The following is a 23,812-nucleotide window of genomic DNA, read 5'->3' on the forward strand; positions in this document are numbered from 1 at the left end:
AAGAGAAAATTTTTTAAAAAAAAGGGAAAAAAAAAAAAAAGAAGAAAAAAAGGAGAGGGGGCGGAGCCTAGCGGAGCCACGCCCCCTCCAGCCCCCAGCGGCCAAGCGGGGCCCCCGGGGCCGGGGCCGGGGCCTCGGCGGCGAGGTGACGCCCCGCCCCCCCCCGGAGCCCTCCCTCCCCCGGCACACGGGGGCCCCGCGCCCCGCCCCGCCCCGCCCCGCCCCGCCCTGCCCGGCCCGGCGGGGCTCGGCCCGGCTGCCCGCGCTCGGGGGGGGCGTGCCCAGAGCAGCCGAGCCCGGCCGGGCGCTGCGGTAAGGAGGCGGCGGCGGCGGCAGGGAGAGGAGGGAAGGCAGGGAAGGGAGGTGTGGGGGAGGCCGGGCCCCGAGCTGACAGCGCCCGCGGGGCGGCCATTGTGCGCCCTGCCCCGCTCCGCCGGGCGAGGGGCAGCCTCGCCTCGCCTCGCCTCGCCTCGCCTCGCCTCGCCCCGCCGCTGCCCGGCGCTTTGTGCAGGGCCGTGCAGCAGCAGCAGCAGCAGCGGCAGCAGCAGCAGCAGCAGCAGGTGGCCGTGCCCCCGCCGTGCCGCAGCGCCCTGAGGGGGCTGTGGAGGAGGGGGCCCCGCTGGTGGGGGTGTAGGCGTGGGGCTGGCTGCGGAGCCGGGTGGGAGGGGAGCGGGCGCTCTGCAGGAGGGGGGGGGGAGCGAGGAAAAGTTTGGTGCCGCCGCTGGTAGGGCCGGGGAAACGAGCCCCGAGCCGGCTCCGCTGCTGTGCGGGGGGCTTTGTGCTGCCCCGGGTCTGCCCTCTGTTGCAGGGGGTCCGGCAGTGGTGTTGGGAAGGTGAGCTGCTGAGCTCAGGCTGCTGGAAAATGCCTCGCTTAAATGCCTTTGGTGGGTCGCTCATGGCACGGGGCAGCGTCCAGGGATCTGACAGCGCAGCGGTCACCGGGCCGGCACCCGGAAAGGTGCTGGAAGGTGTGCGTGGAGGGGGCCAAGCCTGGGATACTTCGCGTGGAAATAACCCGACCCAGACGCAGGCTGACACCAATGTGGAATTGCATCCCTGGGTGTACTTTCCTGGTGGCAGCGGAGCCTGGCTCCCCATTTTTGAGTTTGGGAAGGGTTTTTTGGATAATCCTGCTTGTTACAAGTGGTGTAAATCCTTACTGGCCTTCTGCAAAGGGAGAGCGTGCCTCTCCATCCATGTCCCCAGAAGAGGCACCTAAATGCTTGTTGATGCTTTTCATCCCAGAGGCACCGTTGTTCCAGTAGGGTTCCAGGTTTGTGCCAGCTCCTGTTTTTAGGAAGCTCTAGACCAATGTCAAACTCCAAAACATTGGTAATCTTAGGACTGATGCTGTTGTATATGGGGGAAATACAGGCTGGTGGAGCAGAGCACGAACTTGGAAGCCAGGTTTCTCCTCCTGGTACCCTGAGAGTAAGGTCATACGTGAAGCTGGACAAACAGCTTGCTGCGTTGCCTTCTCTTCCACCTGACTGGCAGCTGAATTAGCTCACCTGTGAGCCCACAGCTCACTGATCTGACTGAAAATGATGCTTAGGGTAGTTTTTTTGTAAAGTTAACAAGTTAAATCAACTGGTGGAAGGGTCTAGTGAGTGCTGGAAGTAAGGTAATTTTCTCCTCCTTGTAGCTGAACTACTGGATAACTTGGTGTAATGTGTACAGCTTTGCTCCAAGTTGCATTTTAATCCCATTTGAAGTATTTCATATATTTACATCAGTTCCTTTCTCTGAAAATCTCTGTGTTGTCTCCCTTTTCAGTTGCTTTAGGCTTCATCTACTTTTTTTGGTGCTGCCCCCTGGGGAGCATCTTGTGTTCTGGGTATTGATCGACTGCTTCTAACTATAACAGAGTTGTGGGTGAAGACGGTGGTGGCCAGTTGAGAGAGTGTGTTTTAGGTGAGGACAAGGTGGCTGGGTGTTACCTGCCCATGGTCAGTGCTGGAGCAGGTACAGGACCGTAGTATTGCATTAGCAATAGATGCTTAGGCAGGACTCAAGGGCAGAGGTGTAAAGATTCGTGGGGAAGCCAGGACTGGAGCAACATCTGTGTGCTGGTTGGTGACAGAATTTTCCAGATTTCGAGGAGAAGGTTTGGAACAGTGGATCCCTGATACAATCAGCCGTCCACAGCTATTAATGTTGATGCTCTTGTCCCGCTTCAAAGTTGTCTGCTCTTAGCGCCATTCAGGAGTTTAGAAACTTGTCTGGTAGAGAATATTGGTGCACTTCCTTGTATGCTGTGCTGCTCTGTTTGTTTACTGACCTGGAAGAAGTTGCCTTTGGTGCGGGCTGTGAAGCTTGAAAACTCTGGGTTTGAAAAGGTCTACATACAGGGGCTGTGCTGATGCTATGGGATCTTCCATCAGTGATAAACAGACTATCAGAAACTTTTTTTTTTTTTTTAAGCCTTATGCAAATGATATCCTTCTGAAAAGTCACTTTTTTTCAGTAGAATTCTGTTCGTGTCTAACCACTTTTGTACATTTCCTGTTCTCACTCTACCTCCTACCATTACTCCCGGTATAGCCCATCTTACTTGCTACACGAAGGCTCCCTGATCATCCCAATACATTACTTTTCTGCTAAGCACTTTTTTCAATCTTTCTTCTCCTCCTCTTGGCTGATGGATGCCTTCTGCAGGCCTTCTTTAGTTCTGAAGTTCACCACAACTCATCTTTCTGTCCCTGGAATATCTCTCTGGCTCTGTATGACCTCTGTGGTGTGCTTCCCCTCATAAGTATTGCTTGTGATGCCTTCGTCCACCCTGCTTCTGGCTCCACTCTTCCTTAAACCAACTTGCCACCCCAGATACCAGCTTCCAGTCTGATATTTGAGTTACGGTCTGTCAGGAACAAGGAGTAGCGGGAAGTGCATGTGATCAGAGAAAGAAAGAGACAATTATGGATCGGGGGCCAAACTGGGAGAAAGGACTGAGTTGGTGTATCTGCAGGGCAGCGGAGTTGTGGAATAATTACACCTCTCGGGAGGCTGCAGGAAGAGGTGCTGAGAAGCTGTGGAAGTACAGTGGGAGACTGGAAGTACAGTTAATTCACCTGAGTTCACTAGCCTCGAAGCAGAGGTGATCAGGTCTGTAACCAAGTGGTTGTCTGAACGAGCTGCAGCTGCTGTTTCGCTCTGCTGCCTGTTTAAGAGCTCAGGATGCTGTAGTGTCCGATTGTAGCATGGCAATAAAAATACGAGGATGTGTGTGTTACATTTCAGACTGTGGTAACAGAAGACTTAAACTGTGAGTATTTTTGGGTTATTTTGGCTCTGAGCACCCCCAGCCCCCTTTGATGTAGCAAAGCTGTGGAAGAAGCCTGGTACTGGGATATTCGAGTAAAAAAAAAAGCTGTGTAATGCAGTGAAATACAGTTTGGCTCTTTCTCTAGCCTGACTTAGTTTCCAAATCTTTCGATTTAGATCTGGAGTTGATCCCAGCCTGAGCTCCCAGGATCCTGTCACCATGGAGACTGAAAGTGAGCAGAACTCCGGCTCCAGCAGCGGCAGCTCCAGTTCTGGAGGAAGCACCCGTCCTCAGATATCACAGATGTCTCTGTATGAGCGACAGGCTGTGCAGGTAGGACACTGCTGCGTTCTGGGATTGAGTGTGCAGTAGCCGAAGGGTGCTGAGCCCTTTCATGTCCGTCTGGGTTGTCATGTGTCAAGGTGGGAGCATGCTGGGAGGAGTACAGGGATCCAGATGTGCAGGGATGGGAGTAGGAAAGCCAAGGCACAGATGGAACTGAGCTTGGCAAGGGATGCAGGGAATAACAGGAAGGGATTCTGTAGGTACTTTGCTCAGAAAAGAAAGGCCAAGGAGAGTGTTCCCCTCTGATAAATAAGAAGGGTGAACTGGTAATAACAGACATGGAGAAGGCTGAGGTACTCAGCAACTTCTTTGTCTCAGTCTTCACTGCCAGTCAGGCTTCACACGTCTCCCATTTCCTTGAACCTGTAGATAAGGGCTGGGGAGAAAAGTCCCTCCCACAAGCCAAGAGCACCTGGGCCAGGGCAATCCTGGTCATGAGCACGGACTGGGAGAAAAGTACAACGAGAGCAGCCATGCAGAGAAGGACTTGGGGATTCTGGTAGATGAAAAGCTCAACGTGATCCAGCAGTGTGCGCTTGCAGCCCAGAAGGCCAACTGCATCCTGAGCTGCATCAACAGAGGAGTGGCCAGCGGGTGGAGGGAGGTGATCGTCATCCTCTGCTCTGCCTTTGTGAGGCCCTACCTAGAGTGCTGTGTCCAGGTCTGGGGCCCCCAGCACAAGAAGGGTGTGGAGCTGTTAGAATGAGTCTGGAAGAGGGTCACAAAGATGATCTGAGGAATGGAGCACCTCTCCTATGAAGAAAGGCTGAGAGAACTGGGGCTGTTCAGCCTGGAGAAGAGAAGGCTCTGGGGTGACCTCATTGCAGCTTTCCAGTACTCAAAGGGGGCTTATAAAGAAGATGGAGAGCAACTTTCTGCATGGGCAGATAATGACAGGACAAGGGGGAATGGTTTTAAACTAAAAGAGGGGAGAGTGACAGTAGAGGTTAGGAGGAAATTCTTCTTTCAGGGGGTGGTGAGGCACTGGAACAGGTTGCGCAGAGAGGCTGTGGATGCCCCATCCCTGGAGGTGTTCAAGGCCAGGCTGGATGAGGCCTTGTGCAGCCTGATCTAGTGGAAGGTGTCCCTGCCTATGGCGGGGTGGGTGGAGTTAGATGATCTTTAAGGTCCCTTCCAACCTGAGCTGTTCTATGATTCTGTGATACGCTTGAAGAGCTGTCCTGTTTTGGGATTTAGGAATTATTGTATTAGGCCTGATCTTTACTTCCTGTAGTCTGGTGCTCTGCATTGTCTTTGGTAAGCTGCTCCTCCAGTGTCCAGCCTTTTAGATTTAGTCAGTACTCGGATTTTAGCTCTGCTGTCCTAATGCAAGTCATTCTGTTTATTGTGCCATTTCCTCTATATAGTCTGTATGGTGTATATACATACTATGCTGGAACACTTGTCTGTCTACTAAAGCACAAATTGCCAAGTTCCTGGAGTTTTTAAAAGTTTTTTAAAGTATGTTTCCTGCTGTCCTGGAATATGTCTGTGATTCAGTCTGTTACCAGTTTGTAGCTTCTTTACCTGTTCTGTTATACTAATCTGATGGCTTTTTTTTTTTCTTTTTTTCTTTTTTTTTTTTTTTTTTTTTTTTGTGGGGATGAGATATGGTCCCAAGGCTCTTATTTCTTCATTTCTCTCTGATCACGTTTCAAGGGCATACTGTTTTTTAACAATTGGGTTTTCCTCTTTCTCTAGGCTCTTCAAGCACTCCAGAGACAGCCCAATGCCGCTCAGTACTTTCATCAGTTTATGCTCCAGCAGCAGCTTAACAGTGCCCAGCTTCACAGTTTGGCTGCTGTCCAGCAGGTGAGTTAAAAGGGGGCAGAAGGTGAGGAACTGGATGATTCTTTACTTGCACTCTGACTTACATACCGAGGTCCTGATCTGCAATTAGACAAGTGGTACCTAATTGCACTACTTGCAACGTGTTAAACACATTGTCTGAATGTAATATAAACAGCTAGTAAACTGGAAGCTTGATGGAGAGATTTGTTTAGTTTTCAGGTACAAAAAGGGAAAGATAAAATATAGCATCCCATAAGGGAATTTGCACATTGGAGGCATGTGACTAGCTACTGTACCTCCATTAAATGAAAGGTGGGTGTTTACATCACCAGTGAATGCAGTAGTGTTTTAAAACAGTCTTAAATAAAACAATAGATTGTTATTTCTCTGAGAATAAATGTAGTTCTGTGTGTGTGAAATTTCATGTGGTATCCTCTGAGTTTTTCTCTCTTGAAACTTACTATCACGTGGTTTCTTTTCCAGTTACTAGCAAGAAGGATCTGGGTTAAATCTCCTCCATGAAGAAGGGTTTCTTTAATTGAGCTTGTTGAGATGATATATCCTGCATAAATGAACTTTTTTTTTTTTTAATTTAACGACTTTGCTCACTTGAACTGATGACAAATTCTGATGAGATGAATTATAGGTGATGTGACAGTACACTTTTGTCTATGTAACAATATCTCCATCAGTAGCTGTGCTTCTTGGCTTTTAGTCCAGGTTTTAGTTGTTTTCAAATCCCTACTTGCAGTTTTATAGCACAGAGCACATAGAATCCTCTCACCAGTATTATGTGAATCTTAGTTGTAAAACCAACTAAACGTGTACAGTGTGCTTGCCATGGGATCATTGTAGGAAAGGAAAAAAAAATCTGTTTACCTTTCTCTGCCAGCTGAATGTGCTGTAATCTGAAATTTGTAACTTGCAGTACTATCATTGCATTGTTACTAATCTGTATGACTAGCTCAGCAAATTGGTGATATTTCAGGGGATGTCTGGGCATTAACAGAGTGGACTGGAGCATCAGGATGAGGAGTTGCAGTGTGTAGCATGACAAACTGGGGCAACATTCTTGGGAATGGGAGAAGATGATGATGATGGTATTTAGTGTTCTTACAAAACCAAATATTTGGGCTGGATAAAAAAAAGTTTTTTTCAGGTACTCATTCCTCTGTCAATCTCTCTTGCAGGCTACAATTGCAGCCAGCAGACAAGCCAGCTCCCCCAACACCAGCACCCCACAACAGACTACCACCACCCAGGCCTCTGTAAGTGATTACACAGATCAAAGCCTTTCCCCACACCCTGCTCCCCTCTGCCCTTGTTCTTTCTCTTCTTTGTCTTTTAGGAAGGCAGGCAGCCAGGGAAACACAGCTTCTAGGAATGCTGGGAATCCACAAGATACAGACAACTTGAGGATTTGGGGTGCTGTCATTATTGGTTGGGGTTGAGGAGCCCCAAAAAGGTTTCTGAGTGGGATAGGCTTCTTAGCTGGAAAGGGAGAAAATATCTTTTTCCTGAGGCTTTGGGGATATGTTTTCTTGGTTTAGGAGAAGATCAGGATTTATAAGAAGGAGGAGTTGTGAGCAGCTTGGAAGGGGATGCTCTTTTGTTTCGAGGTAGCTCGTTGAATGAGAGGAAGTACGATTTTATAGCGGGTATTGGGGAACTGGGATTTGTTCAAAGAGTATAGGTGAGTTGTTAAGGCAGATTACATTATGATTTTTTTCCCCCTTTACTTGAGAAGCTGGAGAAAATCTATTTTTAGTTCTCTTTTGGATCTCTTATTGAAGTTGCAAAGTAGCAGTGATACTCAGGCTCATCGTACAAATGAGGCTAGCATCCAAGATTTTGGCTAGTTCAGATCACATAGCCTCTTAAGGCTAGAATTTCCTTCTTTATTCTTGGACCCCTGCGGGATACAGGGAAAAACTGTGAAATATTTGTTCTGGCTGTACCCCAGTAAGTGAAACTTTACTTCTTTCTTTGCCCCCATCTCTTATATGATTTTTGTCTTTTTTTTTTTTTTTTTTCTGTTTTAAGATCAACCTAGCCACCACATCAGCTGCTCAGCTGATTAGTCGCTCACAGAGTGTGAGTTCCCCCAGTGCCACAACTCTGACGCAGTCTGTGCTCCTTGGGAATACCACCTCACCACCTCTCAACCAGTCACAGGCCCAGATGTACCTCCGGGTAAGGGATAAGTACACAAAATGTGTCCTGACCACAAACCCCACTTTCTAGACACTCCAGTGTTTCACTGTTTGGGACTACCGACTACTCAGGGCTAACTCCAACTCTAAGAGTGATACGATATGTTTTAAATTCAGATGAGGAACTCTTATCCCTGAAACCACATTTGACTTTGGGCTCAGCTTTTGAGGGTAAATTAGCTTTGTACTGTGTATTGAAATTCTTAAGAACTATGTTTGTCTCTGCTCTGCATAGATGTTAAAGATCCCATGGCACTTCTCAGTAGAGCATAAATGTGAAACATATATCCTAGACTGGAGTAGAACTGGCAGAAATAAAGCTGCTCTTCTTGTTGATTGCTGGAACAGATATATGGTAAATTACTCCCTTCAGTCACTGCACACAGGGATGTAAGTCAGGATTCAAGTAGGTCTAGGAACGTAAATCAACAGGAACAAATTTCTCATCCTTTTGATTAGTATGAAGTGCTGCTGTATGGAAAACAGACGACTATAATCTATCTGGAGTTTGGTTACCTACTTGAAAAATATGTTCTGTGTCTCAGTTGGCTTTACAGTTTGTAATCCTCTGTTCAAACAGCCCTGGTCTTAGGTGTATGTCTTTTATCACTGTTTCTCAACCAGTCCTGAATATACATTTCAAAATTAAATTATACACAAGTATTTTAGCTGGTCCTGGGCAGCTTGTGGGAGTTGCCCCAGGCCCATATTTAACAGAAGACTGCTTGTTTCCAGAAGGAAACTGTTTCCTGCTCTTGAGGGTTATGTTACAGTGCAGCGTGGGGAAGGGTGGCTGGGGGGGATGCCGTGTACAACACTGCAGCCTCGTGTTGCTTTGTAATCTGCTTGTGGTTCGCTGTCTGTCTTTCTCTCTTCCCCTCTGTTCCTTTCATTCCACATCACCTGACCCATCCCCAACAGCCACAGCTGGGGAACCTGTTGCAGGTAAACCGGACCTTGGGCCGCAATGTGCCTCTTGCCTCCCAACTCATCCTGATGCCTAATGGGGCCGTGGCTGCTGTCCAGCAGGAGGTACCACCCACCCAGTCTCCTGGGGTCCATGCAGACACAGACCAGGTCAGTGACACCCCCTCCCAGAGCCCTTCCCGTCCCCTGTACACAACCTGCACCCTGGTCCTTGTCTCCAGCCTCCTCTGCCTGCACAGAAGATTTGCTCTGTTTTATCTCCGTTCCGTGTCCCTGTAACTATTGCAGGCAAGAGATATTGCTCTCTCTTGCCATCATTTCCCAGTGTTTGCTTTCTGCCTCCAGAGACTGGATTCATTTCTGATTAAAATTTCTGGGATGAGACATGGGCTGGATCAATCATGTTTTCACAGCTTTTTAGTTGTCCTTGTGTGAAAGGAACTGTTGAGTTCTGTGTCCATTTTTCAGTGAGACATTCACTCTACAATGAAGAGTCTTTGTCAGCAATAGTGTTCCTTAACCCGGGCGGTTTGTTGTAAAAATGCCGGTGACTGAACATGCCGCAAGGTCTTAGCTCCTGCACTCAGCTGTAAATCTTTCTCTGGGTCAGAGAGCTGCAGTGGCTTCCCATTTTCGTGGTCCTAACCTAGTCATTCTTGGGATTTCCAGTTACTTCAGATTTGTCTTTTCTGGAGCCCTTTCTTTGTGGCAAAGTTAGCCACAATTGAACTTGAAGATAATGCTGCATTTGGAGGGGGATTAAATACTGAGGATGGTAGCACTGAAATGCAGAGGAACTGGTGAAATCAGCAAGGCTGCAGGCCTCCTGAATGGAAAGCACTGTATGGATAGAGGAGGCAAGTGGCACAAAAACTGTGAAGGAATTACTGGTCTTTAAAGGGGTATTTCAGTACTTTTACAGCCATGCTAACGTGGATCCTAGCAATGCGAGGACAAGGCAGACAGGTCTGGAGGCTGTCCCGTGCCTCAGAAAGAATGGTGTTTTCCTCAAGTGCTGTTCAGAAAGTGCCACGAGATCTTTAACTTCCATCAGAGATGGGGCAGAAGGCAGTTCAGGTTAATATGTTTTCTGCTGAGGGTTGCACCTGAGCCTCGCCCTATGGTATGAGCCAGCTCCCCACGTTAGACTTACAGCATTGGCTTGGCCTGCATCCCAGCAGAGAATATTGCTGATGCATTCTCTTGTTCTGTACCTCTCTCCAACTTCCAGGAGGAAACATGCATGATGCAAATGGACTGTGTTCTGTATGTGTGTCTCTAGGTGCAGAACTTGGCTGTGAGGAGCCAGCAGACCTCATCCACTAATGCCCAGCTCCAAAGCTCTGCTCAGAAGGCAGCTCTACCAGGAAACTCCCAGGCTTCGTGCCTGCCACAGGCCACAAGTACAGGCCAGACCTTGGCAGCCGCTCAGGTGTCTTCTAGCAGCACAGGCCAGTCCCTCAACCTGAGTCAGGGGGCAGCAGGCAGCAATGGTGTCTCTGGGGGTGTGGTGGCAAGCAGTGGGAGCCAGACCTCAACGGGACTGAGCCAGACAGCCTCGGCAGGTGCCGCTGGCAGTTGCCAAAGGAAAGGCACAGGGGTGGTGCAACCATTACCAGTAGCAGCTGCCCAGGCAGTGACTATCAGCCAGGGAAGCCAAACGGAGACAGAGAATGCAGCCACAAAGAAGGGTGAAACGGACAGTGGCGGACAGCAGACAGTGGGCATGAACCTGACGCGGACAGCTACACCAGCACCCAGCCAAACGCTGATCAGCTCAGGTGAGTGGTGCTCTCTTCCTTCTCTTTGAACCAGTTGAGCTTTCAGAAGAGTGCCATTTAAAGCTTAGTGGTGAGAGGTTTCCCAACAAGCCTCCCAGTTGCCGTGCTCCTGGAGGCTGTTCTCTAGGGATTATCCTGCTCTACTAATGACAGAAGTTGATCCCAGCCCGTTCAGTTCCCACCATCCTCTGCCAGTTGGCTGTCAGTCATTTTGGAACATAACAATTCAAACCAGTGTGGTGGCTGCTTGCCTTTTTTTTTTGTTCCCAGTTGTGCTGTTGCTAACCTTTGTGCTCTCCTTTTCTCTGGTTCTGTGTTTGTATAGCCACGTATACACAGATTCAGCCACACTCATTGATCCAGCAGCAGCAGCAGATTCACCTGCAGAAGCAGGTGGTGATTCAGCAGCAGATTGCCATTCATCACCAGCAGCAGTTCCAGCACCGCCAGTCCCAGCTCCTCCACACAGCCACCCATCTCCAGCTGTCCCAGCAGCAGCAACAGCAGCAGTCACCATCTCTGACCCAACAGCAGCAACAAGCTCAACCTCCACAGCAGCAGGCGCCACCTCAAAACCAGCAGCAGGCTCAGACCCTTGTGGTGCAACCGATGTTGCAGTCCCAGGCACAGCCTGTTCAGCTCCAGCAGGACAGTTCTTGCCAGCCAGCCACCAAATCACCTGTTCCAATCCAGTCAAAATCTATGGTCACTCCCATCAAACCACCTCAGCTTGGGCCTGCCAAAATGTCAGCAGCGCAGCAGCCTCCGCCACACATTCCTGTGCAGGTGGTGGGTACTCGGCAGCAGGGCTCAGGCCAAGCCCAGGCGCTGGGTTTAGCTCAGATTGCTGCAGCAGTGACGACTTCCCGGGGAATGCCAGCTGTGGTCCAGCCCGTTTCCCAAGGCCATGCTGCTTCCCCATCCTCTTCAGCTCCACCATCCTCACAGGAAGCTCCCCCTCTCACCACAGGGGTGAATTTGGCACAAGTTCAAGGCACAACCCACATGGTGAAGAGCCCAGCCTCCTCTCCAGTTGTGGCTCAGATGCCAGCAGCGTTCTACATGCAGTCTGTCCAGCTGCCAGTAAGTGAGACCATCAAGAAGGGGAATACCACATGGATTCTCTTTGTTCAGTCCTAGGACACTAACTGCATTCCAGCCCTGGGTCGGTGGGATGGGAGGAATAAGAGGTTTGGATTAAGGGATATAGAGGCTTTTGCTCTCAAAAATGCTGATTCCAGTCCAGCCCTTGGGGTTACTGACTACAAACAGTTTTCTTTCATGTGATCATTTAGAGGCTTGCATGACACAAACTGGTGAGACTTGGACCCCGATTCAAATGGAGTAGGTGTCCACATCACGTCCTAAATATCCCATTTAACAGCAGTTGGCCTCTTTGTCTCTCAGATGAGAGACAAAGAGCTCATGTTCCGTAGGCCTCGTGTGCTGCTCTAAATTGGCCAACCATGGCCTGCCTGACTCCCTGGGACACTGACACTTTCAGCTCAGATAGCCATAGTCAGTTGCTGAGACTGTTAATTTGACTGGGTTTTCGCTTGTGTAGTCAAGGGCAAAATGTGCCAGTTTGTTTCTAAACTGGCTGCTTCTTCAGGGAGCTGTCAACAGGATTTGTCTGATTTTTACAGCTGAGGGACAATTCTGCTCTCATCCAGCATACTTCCCCTATTGTTTTGACTCTGTTTCTTCATTGGAACTGATCTGATTTAGCCCAAAGCCTGTTTGGAAACTGCTGGGTGAAAGCCATTCCATTTCTTCTGGGAATAATCCCTCGAGGTTTGCAGGGTGTCCTGGTGTTATATCAGTGTATCGATATATCAACCAGGATGCTACATCCTAGTCAGTAGTTCTGTAGTATGTATGTCTTCTGAAGTTTTAGCTCCCTGCTAGGTAAATGCTCCTAAACAAAGATGGGAGCTGGATGCATTTCCAGGAATGGGAACCAGGCTGGAGATGAAGTCTGATGGAGCAGGATGTATCTTGTTGCCTTCCATCTGTGTTGCTCTCTGCTTTGGGGCTCTTCTCTCTGCTTACACGTGCCTCTTCATTCATGCAGGGCAAGTCTCAGACCTTAGCAGTAAAACGCAAGGCAGAGTCAGAGGAGGAGAAGGAGGAATCAGCCAGTGTCACTGCACTGCTGCCTGCCAGGTCTTCTCCTGTGACAGACAGCCCCAAAAACATGGAGGAGAAGAATGGCTTTGGAGGTGAGGTACAAAAGGAGAGCTCTGTTTTTTTTGTACTAACGATCTGATCTCAAGTTCCACTTGAAGTAAGCGGAGCAATAGTAACAGTGACTTTGGTGCTGTTAACATTCCAGATAAATCCGATCCTGCTGCCGCTGCGACCCCAAATACCACCTCCAGTGAAGGAGCATCAGTCACCCCCACCTCTGCACCCACCCCAAACCTAGCAATGGTGTCACGTCAGATGGGAGACTCCAAACCGCCACAAGCCATTGTTAAGCCCCAGATCCTCACACACATCATTGAGGGCTTTGTCATCCAGGAAGGAGCGGAACCCTTTCCAGTAAGGATTCACTGCTGTGGGGAAAGGAGGTGTAGCTGTCTCTTGGAAGGGTGGTGGGCATCCATCTTTGGACGGGACTTTTTTTCCCTGTGTTCCATGTAAGCTTTTTTAGCTCACAAAAGTGAGAGGAAGGCAAAGGAAACTGGTTTCATGCATGAAGCAAAGCATCGAGTTGGTATTAAAGATGACAGGTTGGAGTGAGATGGGAAATGTGAACTGGCAAATGTGGTGGGAACCATTTTCTCCAATAGTCCCCAAAGCAATGATTTATGCAGGAATTATAAGAAGGTTCTTCTGTCTGACTTCTGAGGGAAAGATGTGCTGCATTTTAAATAAACAGCAGGTGAAGTTAAAGCAAATAAGGGGAAATAAAGTCGCATGGAATTGCAGGATATTCAAAGCAGACAATACTTGGTGATCTTGGAATGAATCTGCCACGTCTGTGAATAAGGGAAGAGTAACTTGGTTCAGCATCTCTCCTTCCTTAGTATGCAGAGGGATTATTTTGAGTTACAATAAGGAGTGAGTGGCATATGCTTCAGAAGAGAGTGGTGGGCACAGAGCTCCTTTACTGATGGGCCAAATTCTTTCTCTTCCTGGCTAGGTGGGTTCTCAGCTGCTGAAAGAATCTGAGAAACCACTGCAGGGAGGGGCTCCTTCTGGCCAGAGTGAAAACCTGTCCAGCAATTCTCCAGGAGGGGACAGTGCTTCTATGGGTGAGTTTCAGCACTGGGATACCTCGATAGTGGTACTGAAAGTTTCTGCTGTTACTTCATTATCTACTTTATACGTTATGGACTCGTATCCCTTTCTGTCCTGCTAACACCTTGGAGTGTCTCAAGCTACAGACCTAGGATCTTCTTAAGTGCCAGAAGATACTGCTTTTTTTGCTGTTGTTAATACAATCTAACACACCCTATGTTAGTAAGCAGAATCTGAACTGTACCTGTAATGACTGTGAAGGATGTATGGACGCAGCAGAGACTCCCCCACAGCCTTGTAGGATATGAGGGATATGCTATTTCTTGCTTGTTCAGCAAAAAGGACAAGGAGAAATACACTACTCTGTTGAATATCCTGGGGTCCTAATTAGTGGAGCTTCTGCCTCTCCTCTACCAGCTTCTTGCCCACGCTAATTTAGTAGTTTCAAAAGACAATAGTGTTTGGAATCTGTCTGCTCAAAGGAAGAGTAGTGCAATGAGGAATCATTACATGTGATTTGTTTCAGCTCAAATCATCAAATGGTGTATATCTCTGTATCTCACCAGAGCTTGATAAGAAGGCAAACTTGCTGAAGTGTGAATACTGTGGGAAGTATGCCCCAGCCACCCAGTTCCGTGGCTCCAAGAGGTTTTGTTCCATGACCTGTGCTAAAAGGTAATAGCAAGACATCATCATCCTCTTCTCTGACTCTACATTCTCGGGAACTAGGCATGTGTCCCTTCTCTAGGTAGTGTACAGTACTTCAGTACATCTGATTCTCCCTGCGTGGGATGCATGGACCACAGAGGCCCTTTAGTACTGGAGCTCGTTATGATTTGTGAATGCTTCTTCTAGGTCTGGAGGAGGTGGATGTGGTGTTGAGTGTAAGCAGGATTTCCTACTTGTTCAGGAAATGAGATGGGAAGAGGGAAGTTCTTGGGCTCCAAAGAACCTCTCAAGTACACTTGACTGACTAAATGAATGCTTACTGGTAGCTGTCTGCTCCGTTGGTAGTAAAGACAGAAGGGAAAGCTGGGGGGGGAAATCCCGTGGAGAAATTACACTAGTCATCGCTGCCTCCTACTGATAGCAGAGTGCTTGTTATGGGTCTTTTTTCCCTTAGGGGAATGACTTAATTGACCCTTCAGATGTTAGATCAAGACTCTGGTGTCCAAATATTGCTTGTGAGAAGTCTGGACTGGTTCCTTCCAGGGGGAATTCTTAGAAGGAGGAAGAAGAGAATTTGATGGTAAAGAGAAGTTTCATCCACATCTAGAGAAAGGAGAAATGGTACGTTCAGTTAATTGCTGTTTCCTAATTGCTGCTCTGCTTCTACTTATTTGAGGTACAATGTCAGCTGCAGCCATCAGTTTCGGTTGCAGAGAAAGAAGATGAAAGAATTCCAGGAAGCCAACTATGCTCGTGTGCGCCGACGAGGATCGCGGCGTAGCAGCTCTGAAATTGCTCGAACAAAGATCCAGGGCAAGCGTCACAGGGTAAGGCCGTAGTCCTGCCTGCAGATTTCAGCAGAAATTCAGATTTCAAGGCAGATTTCAGCATAAAAATCGTCACTGTTGGAGGTACCAGGTTCTTAGTGTATGTAGCTGTACAGTACATGACCAGTGCGCATTGACACGGTCGTTACGCAAGGCACAGTAAGCTGCTCTAATTGCTCATCAACTGCAAAAAGTGGATTAACATTTGTATTTGTTTACTCGGTATTCACTCCAGCATGTCACAGACATCCCAGTGAGTGTGATCAGCTGCCAGGCTTGGTAGAAAACAATCCACTTTTCCTGTACGGTTCACTTTTTTTCAGATTAATTACTTGAATCAGATTATAGAAGGATTGAAAGAGCTCCAGAGCTGACATGAGGAAGAGGAATGGACTAGGGGAGGATGGGGAAAAGGAAGAGGAAGGGAGACGAGATTTTACTTTCGTGTCCCTTCAGTGAGCTCTTGTGACAGCTGCCCCTGGACTAACAGCCTGAGAAAATTGCCCCAGAGTGTTAGGACTTGTACTGTTGCCATTGTCTGGTTTCACACCTAGTAACTGTGGTTTAAAAAAAAAATATCACACTTTTTCTTTCTTTTCTGTGGGCTTACAGGGTCAAGAGGACTCAAGTCGAGGTTCTGATAACTCCAGCTATGATGAGGCTCTGTCCCCTACGTCTCCAGGACCCCTGTCAGTACGGGCCAGCCACGGAGAGAGGGACCTGGCAAACTCTAGCATGGCCCCACCTACCCCAGATCTACACGGCATCAACCCAGTCTTCCTGTCCAGCAATCCCAGTCGCTGGAGTGTGGAGGAGGTGTACGAGTTCATTGCATCATTGCAAGGTGAGGTTACGCTGCGTTCCTGCAGCCCTCTGATCCAGTAGCATGGGGAAATCTTTTTGGAAATCTTTGGGAGTGGTACCTGGTGCTTTTACTGTGCTCTGTGCGTGGTTCTGAACTGGAGCGGGTCATGCGAATGGATGAGTTGTACTCCTCAGGCAGCCTGCGTGGGGAGGGGGGATCGGTTAGATTCCTAGCGTACTTCCTGTGCCTGCCAGGGGTCTGTAAAGAGTGGGGATGGCAGGAGTGCCCATCTGTTTCTCAGTGTTGTGTCCTTGCTTTCGCAGGGTGCCAGGAGATTGCTGAGGAGTTTCGATCACAGGAAATAGATGGCCAGGCCCTGTTGCTTTTGAAGGAGGAACACCTCATGAGTGCCATGAACATCAAGCTGGGACCAGCTCTCAAGATCTGTGCCAAGATCAATGTCCTCAAGGAGACCTAACAGCTCGTGGCAGTAGATTCACTTCAGCTCTGACACCCAGAGCAGCTGCCAGCTTTGCAGGATCCTGCTGGGGCAGGGAAGAATGGGATGATCCCTTGTGGTCTTGTATTCAAGAAGAACGAGAAGGAATTTGACTGAAACTGCCATGTACAAGCCCACGTTTTGGTCTTTTAATGGTGCTACAAGGGGGAAGAAAACTCCTACCTGGGGCCTTTGAAACTTGCCTTCTTCCTGGTTTTGAATATGCCTCTCCCGTTTACCACATCAAGAAGGGAAAGGAGACTTCTTTCTGTTTTAGCAGACTTCTGAAAGGGGCCCTTGTCCCTTTTTGCTACAGCAGGTTTGTTGGATCTTATTTGAGTCTTGTGTCAGAACTTGAAGCATAGGAAGACCCTGTCCTGTATGGATATTGGGGGCAGCTGTGCTTGAGGCATTTAGGAAGCAAATTAGTAAATTTCAAGTGACAGATGTGGACAAAAAAGAACTAGAGCAAGAGGCTGCTTCTGTTACACTTCTAAAAAGCTAACCTAGGCTGTTTACGAACTGGGTTTAATAGCCATTCCAGCATGCATACCAAACTTGAAGGCACATGGCAATAGGAGCTGCCTTAGCTTTACTGTCTCCTGTAGAGATTCAGATCAAAGACTGAGTGTTTCGGCAGCTATTCACTCCAGATGCTCCTCATTGAAACAGTCAGAGGAGCATTTATCCTGAGTACTTATGACAAGGTGATGGGGAAATCAGAGTGGGGGGTTGTCTTACATTAGGAAACCCTATACCACTTGGTCTGTCTCCCCAGTATGCGAGTGCGAGGGTATAATTTACAGATCCAAAGCAGTCTCAAGAAGCACCAAGGCTCTTCATAAATCAGCTGTTTTGTTGTTTTTTTTTTTTTTGCTTTTTTGATTTGTTTTGTGGGGTGGGGGTGGGGATTGTTCTCTTACCTGTTTGTATTATTTTTTGTGTCTGTCTTTATTATCCTCAGGAGAGCTTATGGGACAAAGTTTAAGCTGGCAGGATTGTATCATCTGCCTCTGACTTTTTTTGGTGATGATGTAAGACAAATACTTCTCTTCCTCAGTATAAAAAAAAAAAAACAAAAACACTCCAATAACTGAATTATGATCCTTTAGTACTTCTTTCTAAGGGGTACAACTACGTTCTAGGCTAAGCCCCTGCTACTCAGCTCCCACAGTTTTTAAGGACCAAATCCAGAAGTTTTGTGACACTTCAGCAAAGGCAAAACTGTGGGCAGTTGTTTTCTTCCAGCACATCTGCTTTAAAAAAGGAAAAAAAAAAACACTCTACAAAGCATGAAGATGTAAGTGTCCCCTACAGCCACATACCTGAAAGCAAGATTTAAAAAAAAAAAAAAAAAGCTTTTCTATTTTCAGAAGTTTCATATGCCTACTTGAGTGAAATGCAAGAATGTTCTGTCTGAAAAACACCTACTATTGTAGGAGAGCTGTAATTGCATGGGGGAAGGCCTAAGGGCGTAAGTAAGAAAACCTGAGAGATCTTTGGAATGGGCTCTTTATTGACTCATCAGAAAAAGAGGGGGAAGTGCTCAGAAGATGCTACAATGTGGAGGCAACTTCTGATCTTTAATTAACACAGGCCCAAAGGAAGCTGCCTGATAATGCTTTTCAGCCTAAATAGAGGGGGGGATGGTGCGCACGCACAGATGGGGGGGAGTTTAGAACTTCTAACAGTAAAGGAAAGCTGCCACAAACCATCTTATTTAGCAGGCTGACTGTGACAAAACTCATGTTTAGTTTAACCCTCAGCAGGGTAGGCAGTCATGTATATTACTAGCTGCCTTTGAGGACTGGATTTATTTCAGTGAAATGGAAACATTTCACATCATTTCATGTTCAGTGTTCTTAATAAAAAAAAATGCTTGTTCAGGCTTTACAAGTCTGGCTGCTTTATAACTTTTATATCAGATAATTGAGAAGAAAAACAACAAAAACTTTGATTCTTATTGTTTCAGACAAATATAGGGAATTTTTCTCCTCTGTAACTCCATGAGCTTCTAAAGTTTCAGTCCGAAAGGTGTGTATAACCTAAGGAGACAGTCGGGGCACGAGACAGCACATACTGAAGACCCTTTGCCCTTAGCTAACAAAGGTGGCCTGGTACTAAAGAAACCTATTAGCAGTGTAACACTCCAGCAGGTTTTTTTGGTCATTTTATTTTTGAAAGTTGTGTTTTGTACAAAAAAAATACCTTACACACCACCATGAAAAACAGTAACAACAGGCTTAGTGACTTCCTATTTTTTCAATGTTATGAGAAAGACTGAGACCATAACACGAATCAAAGACAGCAGGAATTGTTTGTCCACTCAACCCAGCAAGAGAGCAGGGCGCCTCTTTTGCCCCTCCTGCCACTGTTCAGTCTGCTTTGGCAGTACACAAATATACAAACCTTGCCTGTGCTAAAAGCAGAAGTGGCTTGCTCATTCACAGTCTCCACCCTCAAGACTGAAGATGGTTCTCTGCCAACCCACAATATGGCAGAATAGGATTGTGTAGAGTCTAGCTCCTCACATCGAAGGCAATTAGGAACCAGGTGCCAAGTTCCTAAAGGCTCCAATTAAGCCTTAAAAATTAGCTGTACCTACTTTTCACTAGTGCCCAAGGGGAAGGTTCTCTCTCACTCCCAGCCAGCAGCAGCATGCAAGTACCATTTGCACAGGGCAAGTATCTTTAGCCTGGTTTGGACCATGCTTACAGGGACAATGGTTTAATCAAAGCTGATGCTGTAAGCACAGGCGTCCCTGAACACAGTTTTGAATGTGTTGGCATTTTTACCCTTGGCTTCCATGGTTCCTTTATCAGTTTTGGTAGCTTCACAGGAAAGCCCTTTGCCAAACAAGGAACTGTAGTGTGTAAGGGAATTCGGACAGTAACTGAGCTACGGGGGCAGTTAGCCTCAGACAGACTTGTAACAGAACTCAAGCGGCAGCTACCTCTGACCTTCCCATTTTCCCTTGATGACCATTTCACTTTCAGCAAATGCCCCTTTTACTTAGCAGGACATCATTGCCTTTCGATTCTCACTGATAGAGAAGACTGACCATATTTCAGCTGAACTGGAAAGTCATGAGACTGTATTGGATTCCTATATAATTTTTTTTTTTTTTTTTTTAGCATTGTCCCTCTCAGGTTTGAGAGGATGGCATATGCATCCCTTGATATCTGTTGTAAGAAATGGGCATGTACTTTTCCATGCATTTCCATTAGGAAAAAGGACTGCAGGGGTGCCAATGCCTCTTCCATCCTCAACAAGTCCGGCATAGAGCACTCTGTGCAGGTTATGCTGGCAGAAACTGTGTGTAACAGTGCAGAAGCTACAAAAGCTGAAAATGCATTCAAAGAAAAAAAATAATAATCCAGTGTCTTACAGATCCTGTAAACCCTAGGAGGAAAAAAGAAAGAGACCCCCTCCCCTACAGCCTCAGCTGTTTTAACCCACTGCCTCCTTTCCCTTTCTACACCTATCCATGGCTCTTTTTTATTCCTCTGACTAATCTTTTATTCCTGAGTCTTCTCAGCTCTCAGCACTTGCGCCCCCCCCAGCTCTGCTGCATTTTTGAAGAAAAGCAGCATTACATTCATAAGCCACATGATCAGGGACCGGTGCTGTTCACACCCAGAGGCATCCATGAGATTTGACATACCAGAGGCAGCAAAAGCAAATCGTAGAAAGAAAACCAGAAGTGAGAGAAGAACTGGCTGGGAAGCATCCGATTAACCAAGCGCTGGGGAGGAGAGTTCGGTGTTGAGAGCCCATCACATGGGCAGCAAGTGGTCATCCCGTTCCTCGGACTCCTCACCCAGCTGGTCATCGCCCACACCACGGTACGCAGCCGGCGCGTTTCGGGGCTTAGATCGACAGACAAAGTCACAGCCGTCCTGCAAGCACAGGTTATTGCACTGGAGTCAGACTGCGCAGGCTCAGCAGCTCCTGGTTTGCTATGGGACTACTCCCACCCCACTGCTACCTGGGGCAGGTCCACAGAACACTGCCTGGGCAAGAGGCACACACATGCAGACACCCAAGCCAATCCTGACAGTTCGTTAGCTCTGGAGTAGGACATGGAACCAATTAACAGGATGCAGCAACACTGAGACACACGTGGAGGGTAAGCAGCACTGCCTAAGGTGACCAAGGAATGGTTTCACATAATCCAACACAAACATTTCACAGCTCCCAGCTTAACATTCCTACCTGAAAACCGCTAACCACAATGAGCAGCAGGGATCCAGCCTCGGCAAGGAGTCAGTCAGTAATGCCCTCCCTCTGCCCCCTCCCCTCCACACTCCAAAAAAATAACCTCTCCTTCTGCCACAGGGTGCAATGTGGCAGGTCTACCACCCAAGTAATACAGTCCACGAAGACAAGGAAGCTACCATTTTACTGCTCTCTCTTATCCTAACACATGGGCCTAGACTGCAAATACACAGATTTTCACTCACCGCCACCAAATTGCCCAGATCTTGCCAGAAGGCAAAGTGAGGAAACTGCTCCATGCCCTTGGCTCCCACTACAAGGCGCTGGAAGAGGAACCCACCGACAATGTAGACTGCAATTACCGAGGCAAATCTGGAGGGCAGAATTAAAAGTCAGAGCTCAGAAAATCCTAGAAACAATTTCTTCCAAGCCAGTTACCTGTCTCAGGTTGGCACTGGGGGAAGTAGCTGAGCACCACTTAAAGAAGTGATCTATTTAGCAAGACCACACTAGAAAAGGTCTCCAAAGTATTGATCTGGTAGTAAGTATCTTCCAGGAGCATTACATAAAGTAGCGCCCCAAAGCACAAACACAGAAAATGAAGAGTCAGGACTCCTAGTCTGAATTTCCAGTTCTGGCAAAGAGCTGCTGTACAGTTCCAGGACATCACACCTTCCATGTTGCAGTGAACAGATCTGTAAACTATGAAGGGGGACGTCTGCAGGGAACAGAGCAGCTCCGCAGCATCATGCCTTATGCTACAGCTCGTCTACAAAGCTCAGAGGCACGCTCACATTCAACAGTAGCTGTGGGCAGGTATATTACAACGGCCTGGACTAGTGTAACACTTGCTGCTTTTCTAAATGGCCTTGGAGATTACGGCCCAAACACGAACAGCTCTTCCAGTGACTCACGTGATTAGTAGAATGGAGCCAACGCTGAGGTGGGAATCCTCAGCTGGACAAGCCACACTGCTGTCCATCTCAAAGAGGTAGAAACAGTCCTGCTCCTTTTCACGCTCCTCCGACACAATGCTGAATGAGCTCTGCAATTTAGGAAGAGTCAAGTCACTTGAAAATACACCCAGGCAAGCTGAACTTTACCAGAAAGCAGTTTTATCACTGTTCGTACAACTACGCAACAGCCTTGGAGAACAGAAGAAAACCTCACTGCCTCCTCAAGGCCCTTCTGTTATAAGCAATGTCTGAGAGCCTCCTGCTCCTCTCCCACCTCGCACTGTCACTCACCGCCATAACTCCCCGCTTGCAAGAAATCATTATCACAGCTCTTCTCTTCTCACCACTGCAGTGCGTACCATATGAATCACCCCCCTTATAAATCAGCATGATCCAGTCACCTGCCAAGAGAGAAAGAATACAGGCTGCAAATCCAGACCCATAGGCAAAAGATACCAAGTAAGAGATGCTGCATGTGGCCTTACTTCCATTGAAGACCTGGGTTTCATTGATTCTTCCTACCACCGTAGTCTTTCCGGTCTTTCTATCCCTTTGTATTAGGCCAGCAAAATCATGTGAGCTGTCGTTGACCTGCCTGCACACCCTGAACTGGTAGGTGTAGTTTTCTGTTTCGCTTATCTCCACGGTCGCATTAAACCTGCAGCAGAGAGAAGACAGAACAGACAGCCCGCTGAATGACAATGAGTAGGGCTCAAAGCAGGTAACACTCAAGACCTGGGAAGCCAGTCACAGTCCATACTACTGGCAGAGCCCGTCCTGAAGTCTGGCCCCAAATGCTTCTCTCTGCCTGACCTTAACTTGGGCACGGTGCAACCCCAAGGCCCACAGCAAGCTGACGCGTGCCCGTACTGTACCTCATTTGGCTCAGGGGTTCCAGTTTCTTCAGCAGGGCTTTTTCCATTTGTGACTCGCTGCTCTCATCACCGACCACATCGCAGCTCTGCTCTTTCGATGGCTCAGTCCCCACACCAACAGCAAGTGCCATGAAGACCACCAGCACAGCAGAGGTATGGCAGGGCGAGGACATCCTGGGTACACACCGCAAAGAACACAGGGGATTAACCATTTCACCCCCCTGCAAACTAACTGCAGAGTCACAGAGTCAATCACTGGCCACTTCCTCAATCCTGACTGCAAAAAGGAGAAGTAGAAGTCTAGAAACACTTCACAGCTCCCAAGAGACACCAAATCCTAACCTTTTTTACCCAAGCACAAGTCACGAGGACTCTCTGAGATCCTTTTCTGAATTTTGCCTCGGGACCGCGTGAACGTTTGCTGCTGAGCGTGTTGATTAGCATCGATTCAGCCGCAGCAGAGCCCAGCAGGCTGAACGCTGGCGTGGGTTTCAGCCACGAGCCGCTGCTCTTTATCTCACCCCCCTGAGAAGCCGGTCAGCAAACAACGATTTACCAGCCCTCTAATCATACCCCTCTGCATCCCCTGTGCAAACAGCTTGCGGGTTAAGAGCCGCCGCGGCCTGCCAGGCTGCCTGCTCACGCCCCTTAACCCCAGCAATCACGTTACTCTCCTCGAGCTGACAACTCGTGACCCGTGCCCCAGGGCCCAGCAGCGCCTCGCCGCTGCCGCTGCCTCCCTTGGGCCCGCGCCGCGCTGCCCCGCCCCGCCGCACCGCACCCACCTGCCGCCGCCCCGAGCCCGGCGAGCCCCCAGCAGCCGCGGGGCGACGGCGCGGGACGGGCGCGGAGCAGGCCCCGGCCGCGGCCCCGGCCCCGCCCGCGGAGCGCCTTCCCCCTCCGCCGCCCGGCTCCTCTCTGCCGCCCCGCCGGCCGGAAGCAGGAAGCGCCCCGAGCGCCCGGCGCTCCGCCGACCAATGGGAGCCCGCGGACGATTTCTCAGCGAATGGGGAGCGCGGAGGGAAGCCCCGCCCACCAGCGGAGCGGCTCCGGTCCTGCCAATGGGCGGTGAGCACCGCCTCCGGAGCGCCCGCCCGCTGTTCCCGCCTCGCCAATGGCCGCGGGGGAGCGCGGCGGGAGGCGGGCGCGGCTCGGCCAATGGCGGCGGAGCGCGGCCCGGGAGCCGCCCCCGGGCTGTGCGGGGCCGCGGGGCCGCGCACGGGGAGGGGGGAGGGCGGCCCCTGCTGCGCCCGCCCCCTGGCAGCGGCGTCGCCAACGCCAAACCCCGTCCCCAGCCCCTGAGCGCCCCCAGGGACGGTGCCTCCACCGCCTCCAGCGGGTGTAGTAAATGGCCGGGTCCCAAGGAGGACTGCGGTTAGAGCTTACCGTTGATTA

General features: G+C 48.9%; 2 protein-coding genes across 4 annotated transcripts; one reads left to right on the forward strand and one right to left on the reverse strand.

The window, feature by feature from the left end:
* The first annotated feature begins 238 nt into the window (after nucleotides 1-238).
* PHC1 (polyhomeotic homolog 1) lies at nucleotides 239-19,743 on the forward strand. Of its 3 annotated transcripts, none has more exons than XM_082770185.1 (15): nucleotides 239-312; nucleotides 3,442-3,598; nucleotides 5,312-5,422; nucleotides 6,592-6,669; nucleotides 7,445-7,594; nucleotides 8,536-8,691; nucleotides 9,824-10,322; nucleotides 10,648-11,405; nucleotides 12,397-12,544; nucleotides 12,658-12,866; nucleotides 13,471-13,582; nucleotides 14,135-14,243; nucleotides 14,914-15,064; nucleotides 15,677-15,908; nucleotides 16,193-19,743. In XM_082770185.1, the coding sequence occupies exons 2-15, from the start codon at nucleotides 3,485-3,487 to the stop codon at nucleotides 16,345-16,347; spliced, it is 2,982 nt and encodes a 993-aa protein (XP_082626311.1). In that variant the 5' UTR covers nucleotides 239-312; nucleotides 3,442-3,484; the 3' UTR covers nucleotides 16,348-19,743. The 3 variants fall into 3 exon arrangements, with proteins under 3 accessions (XP_082626311.1, XP_082626312.1, XP_082626313.1); XM_082770186.1 differs by having other exon boundaries at nucleotides 8,560-8,691; XM_082770187.1 differs by lacking the exon at nucleotides 8,536-8,691.
* M6PR (mannose-6-phosphate receptor, cation dependent) lies at nucleotides 18,522-23,332 on the reverse strand. Its single transcript, XM_082770211.1, has 7 exons — nucleotides 23,203-23,332; nucleotides 22,418-22,591; nucleotides 22,028-22,200; nucleotides 21,834-21,943; nucleotides 21,501-21,631; nucleotides 20,832-20,958; nucleotides 18,522-20,267 (listed from the first exon to the last, which is right to left on the reverse strand). Exons 2-7 carry the CDS (start codon nucleotides 22,588-22,590, stop codon nucleotides 20,145-20,147), a joined length of 837 nt encoding a protein of 278 aa, XP_082626337.1. The 5' UTR covers nucleotide 22,591; nucleotides 23,203-23,332; the 3' UTR covers nucleotides 18,522-20,144.
* Between the last annotated feature and the right edge of the window lie 480 nt (nucleotides 23,333-23,812).

The sequence above is a fragment of the Aythya marila genome (assembly GCF_965140915.1).
Source record: "Aythya marila genome assembly, chromosome: 1".
NCBI lineage: Eukaryota > Metazoa > Chordata > Aves > Anseriformes > Anatidae > Aythya > Aythya marila.